General features: G+C 30.7%; 1 protein-coding gene across 1 annotated transcript in view; it reads left to right on the top strand.

Annotated features, from left to right (window-relative positions):
• Positions 1–5747, top strand: part of LOC106477355 (mitochondrial-processing peptidase subunit alpha-like) — a 29505-nt gene that overhangs the window by 11448 nt on the left and 12310 nt on the right. Inside the window, exon 6 of the mRNA XM_013937937.2 lies at positions 1551–1643. Coding sequence (XP_013793391.1) covers positions 1551–1643 — 93 coding nt within the window. The remainder of the gene's footprint in view (positions 1–1550; positions 1644–5747) is intronic.

The following is a 5747-nucleotide window of genomic DNA, read 5'->3' as shown; positions in this document are numbered from 1 at the left end:
TAGTGGAATGTAAATATACTTCAATAATCATTTTGTACAACAGAATATTAAAAACTTACCAAAGTTTTTAAAAAACGTTTGACGTTAGGTCGTAGAATAACATTATTAATTTATTTATTGATAGTATTAAATATAGTAAAGTTTAGTCATAACTAAACTAAAGTAAAAAAAATGTACACAGGTTACAGTGTTAATTTATCTCTTTATCGAACTTAGGCCTAACATAAGTTCAAAGTTTTATAAAGTACGGCCTATATACAAGTGGATTTATACATTTCATTGTCTACGATTACAATGCGTTTGTATTGTGCTAGAAATGTTATATTTAAAGAAGTACTGTTACGATAAAGATACTAATTTGGCCGGAAATATTTTGTGGGTCTTTGCTAGTATAATTTAAAACTATACTGATGGGTGAAAGTGGTTTGAGTCATTAACCTAATGTTTGATATGCCTTTGGCTTTTGTTTTGTTATTTCAATTTTCAATAACATTCCTCAAGATTTTTAGATAATATACTTCAAGTTGTAAAACTGATTGTAGCATGACAATGGTTTTTTTAATTTTATAATGAGTTTATACCTATACTATTCACACAGATTTGACTTTTCGATTAATTGTGAGCAATGAATTTATTTTAATTGATACACAAAATATTTAGTACATAAAGCATTGTTTTAAAGTCAGTCTGAAGTTCCTTAATGAAAGTGAAACAAAACTTGATGTAGCATGTAGAGATGTACAGGTGGTAATTACTAAGGAATGTGATGATTGAATGAGAAGCAGAAAGGAACGTTGTAGGCTTAGTGTGGCATTTATTGAAAAAAAAAATGTGTTCTATTTATCCAAGCTTTCACTAAATTGTTTTCAGTGGAAGGTTTGCCAAAGAGCTTAGGTTAATCTATTAATATATTATTTATTTATAACCTTTAATTATTAGTACAGAAATTGTACAAATAACACTGGCCAACAAGTCATTTTCATCAGATATAATTATAGGTGGGCTAGATACCTCTTGGAACGCTGATTCCAAATCTGTTTTTGGTTTTGCTCGAGCACGTCAAGTTTTCGTGATGAGGCCGATCAAATTTGAAAGGTTATTGTCTTAATTATAATTTAAGTTGTTGTGCATTTCTTTTTTCATAATTGTCTGCTGTATAAATTTAACCAAGTGTATGGTGTGTATAATGCTTATGGGAATTATACTGAAAAATGAATAAAGTTATAACATTAACTAGCCTAATGTGTGATTATTACCTGAATTGTGCTGAAATTAACACCAGTCAGAGTTCAATAACTAGTTGTGCTAGACAAAAATCAAAAACAGATTTAGAGACAGCATGCAAACTGGCCTAGAAAAGTGTGTTTACATCTGTGATGAGAGAAATAAAGTTTATTTTGTTGGCCAGCGTAATTTGTGTTACAGCGAAATGTTTAGAAATACTGTAGTTTAACATGTTACCATCAGACAGAATGTTTTATTTTTTTAAAGTTGTGTTTAAAAAAAAACTTGTATATTGGTGTAACAAATGTTTGTTTTCCTGTTACCAGGTGAATGTAGCACAACAAACTGTCAAGTTTGATCTAGAGGACATGGAACTTAGACCTGACCAGGAACCAATTCTGTTTGAGATGGTTCATGCTGTAAGTATAGTTACATTTTAATAGTCATCCTTTTGAATATTTTAAAAGTAAAATGCAGTGGTCATTTGTATTATCTAGATACTACTTAAAATTACTAAAGCAGTGTTCCTTCTAGGATGCGTACTTTGCATATTTACGCTATCTTAATTGCCATTGACACAAAATAATCGTTTGCCTGCATACTAGTCCACAACAAAAAATAGAAGTATGCAGTGTGCTCCTGATCTTTGTAGTTTATTATAAATGGCTTCGTAACAATAGATCGTGATCGTAACTGGAAAATTCTGAACGGTAATTAGCTCATTTGGATATCCAAAGGAATGTGATTGGCTGCATTATGACAATGCATTTGGCTTTGTAGGAGATTCTCTTGATATTATGGGATATTGATGATTGAAAATGGTGGAAGAAACGAAAGGTATGAAGACATTCAAGAAGCAGTTAATTTTCAAAAAAATTTTTACACTTTTCCATCAAAACAATGTAAAAATAAAAATAAATAAAGGAAAAAGGCACAATGAAGATGACTGCAATGTAAGATTTGTCAGTGAATGCGTAGATATTTTCAGTACATACAAAAGGGAAACAGATTGCAATGATTCAATTTACTGTTTCTTCAAATAAAAGATACTTGATCATGTTATACTTTTATGGCTAACGAAGTTGATACCTACTTCATTACATGGATGGCTCACTTACTGGAAGTCAGTGGAGGATTTGGTCCACTTGAGAAAAATCCTAGAAGCAACACTGTGAAGTTATAAAGCATTACACAAATTACTGCAATAGTCAAATAGTTAGAATGTTTTCAGCTCTTCTGTGTGAGAATTCCCTGTAGAATTATCAAAGCTTGAACAAAATACAAGATAATTAATCTCAAAAACTAACCATTTACAATAACTGCAGCTCATCTGTTGTAGTTTTTGACATATATTTCATCGTAACTGCAGTCACTATGTGAACTCTTCTGTGTAACTAGAGTCCCTGTCTATACATTCTCTGGACACTTTGAACAAAAAACTTCTTAGTTTTATAATGCTCTCTTAACATTTTCTGAGTGTTTTAAAATATGATAATGAGGAACCCAAATTTATTTATGGGTGTTTATCCTTTACATACACATATGCAACATACCTGTAGAATATATAATTACCTAGTGTACAGCAATTACACTTACATGTTACTGGTAAAGTTTACATACATATATGCAACATACCTGTAGAGTATATAATTAGTTAGTGTACAGTAATTACACTTACATTTTACTAGTAATGTTTACATACACATATGCAACATACCTGTAGAATATATAATTACCTAGTGTACAGCAATTACACTTACATTTGACTGGTAAAGTTTACATACATATATGCAACATACCTGTAGAGTATATAATTAGTTAGTGTACAGCAATTACACTTACATTTTACTGGTCTGTACCACTTAAAAACTGTCTCTGCAGCATAGCCTGAAATTATTCTAATGCACACGTTACACATCACTTGTATGAAGAGTTTTGACTTGTGTGTACTCAATGGATTGCACATGTTTTAAGATCTGCAAATCTAATATGTTTAGCATCAACTTTGTTATGGAACTGCTTTGGACCTGTCTTACTTTACAACGTGTATCTGCAATTTGAATCTGTTTATTTGTTCATACTTGACTGTTACACATTTTTGCCTTACATTACATATTAATTTTCACAGTTTTTTCCCAATGTTTGAAAAGATGGTACTATTTCATTCTGTGTATGACATTTTCACACAGATGTTTACATGGTTCGGACAGGTCAGGAGAACTGGGAAAAGTCAGTATACTTTATATTTTGCTTCCCTGGCCCAGGAAACTTCACTTTACAGTCAAAAACCAGGAAAAGTCAGGGAATTCAATGTGATTCAGAGATGCATTTAAGATATAGATTGTGAAAAATAAATGTTATCATTCACATCAAAAAATCACATACAGTTTAATTCTGGCACATTTAGCAAGTCAACATGTGTACTTTATGCATAAATATCTTATGTACATAGATGTTTTTGTTTACCATTACATGACGTGGAGTAAATAGATAGCCATAATAGATTACGTAAGTTATAGCTAGGTTCTTGCCTAAACAGATTGTATTTGGTCTGGACAAGGCTTTATCTCATCTTCCTAAATGTCACGGAAGATTGTTTTACTACAGCTTAAAAGCCATTAACAAGTTATTATTTAGATATAGGCTATTTCCATTAAGTAACTTATTTTAATCTTACAAGTTTTAGTACATTAACAAAACAGTCAATAGTCATAGAAGGAACATGTAATACTTTTGGTATATTATGTCACTGATATATTTGTTTAGTAAAGATTTGAATGACATTAAAATGAAAACAAATAATTTGATTATTTCTCTAAAGTCTGGCAGTTCAAAGATAGAACAAATCTACAGTTGTGGTGTGTTCTTTTATTTTTTAATCTATACTTACATTTATTCAATTAACTACAGAATATCACAATAATAATTTATCAGTAATTTTGTTTGAATGCATTACATAAAACAAAATATACATCTAAATATTGCCTATGGCAAAAGAATGCCATGATACATGATACAGTTAGGGCAGAGGTCATTGATAGGCAATATCTCCAAGAGGAAGGTTACAGTTAAGGAAAACCTGTAAAAATGCAGAATGTGGAAAGCAATGTATAATGTCAATAATTTGGAGATAAAAATTTTGGAAACAAATTACAAATATTCAAATATAGAATGTTTTAGTGACTGCAACTAATCACATGGTATAGTTACTAATCAAAGAGCATGTGCCACTCCACTTTGGATGTTCTCACCTCATTCACTTACCAGTCTTTCCTTGCACATGCCCCCCTATTTTTAGTAAAGTTAAGTGCACTGTATAAACAGTTGAACTTGTGCCAGTGGGTAACTAAATAAATCATGTTTACATAATATTCTATAATTAATGCTTCAGATATCTGAATAATATATCAAGAAAATTTATTGTTTGTCAAGCTGTTGAGATTGAGATTTTAATAATCACTAGTTGGGGTACCCGTTCAATAAAAAACTTGTTTGTAACAAAGGATAGGAAATTGTGCTTCTATTTTTTTTTCTTTCTTAACATAGTAAATATTAAAAGTGCAATACTGAAAAGAAAGACATACTGTTTTCAAGAATTCTAACAATAGTGGTTATGTAGCTCATTCTAATGCTGAGGGATATACAACATTGGTAATTCCCTGCCCCCCTCCTTCTCGTGTCATCCTGTATAACTATGTCAAGTTTGGTGCTGATTGATCAAGAAATGTATAAGGAACAGATACACACACACATATGTATTGACATTTATTTGTATAGATCAGGAGACCCATGCTGTACTACTGTTGATAATGATGTGAGTTATTGTGTTTGTCATTGTGTCTAAATCGAAGAAAGATACCAGAATAAAAGTAATGTGAGTAGGTTTAGTAAAAGTGTTATTTAGTAGCAGTTTATATTTATCGTATAAGCAACATTATGTGAGAACAAAATTAGTAACTTGTCACTTTAATGGTGTGATGTTGTAATATTATCATCAATGACGAACACATGTGCATACAGTAACATTCATGTGTGTGCCAGTTACTGTATCTTTTATGAGTAATATTTGACATCATGATGGTGTAGGATTATAATGAACTATAAATGTTATGGATATCTTTTCAGCAGGTCTGACTCAATACTTTTGATATAGATGAACTTGTTACACAGTTTCAAAGCACCTGCAAAAATATTACAATATGCTCTGGATCAGTGGCTGATTTCATTAATGTGTGCAATTATTTCATAAATATTGGAAATATGAGTAGGTTACAGAGTATGGTTAAAACTTAAAGTTTTGTAAACTTTTTTGCTTGTACACACATGAGAAAATATCACTTTAATAAACATTTGACATGTGTACATATCACAACAGATATGCTCTGGATCAGTGGCTGATTTCATTAATGTGTGCAATTATTTCATAAATATTGGAAATATGAGTAGGTTACAGAGTATGGTTAAAACTTAAAGTTTCGTAAACTTTTTTGCTTGTACACACATGAGAAAATATCACTTTAATA

Source organism: Limulus polyphemus, unplaced genomic scaffold, assembly GCF_000517525.1.
Source record: "Limulus polyphemus unplaced genomic scaffold, Limulus_polyphemus-2.1.2 Scaffold164, whole genome shotgun sequence".
NCBI classification, from domain to species: Eukaryota; Metazoa; Arthropoda; class Merostomata; order Xiphosura; family Limulidae; genus Limulus; species Limulus polyphemus.
The sequence above is the reverse complement of the archived record's forward strand: the minus strand, read 5'-3'. Positions and strand labels throughout refer to the sequence as shown.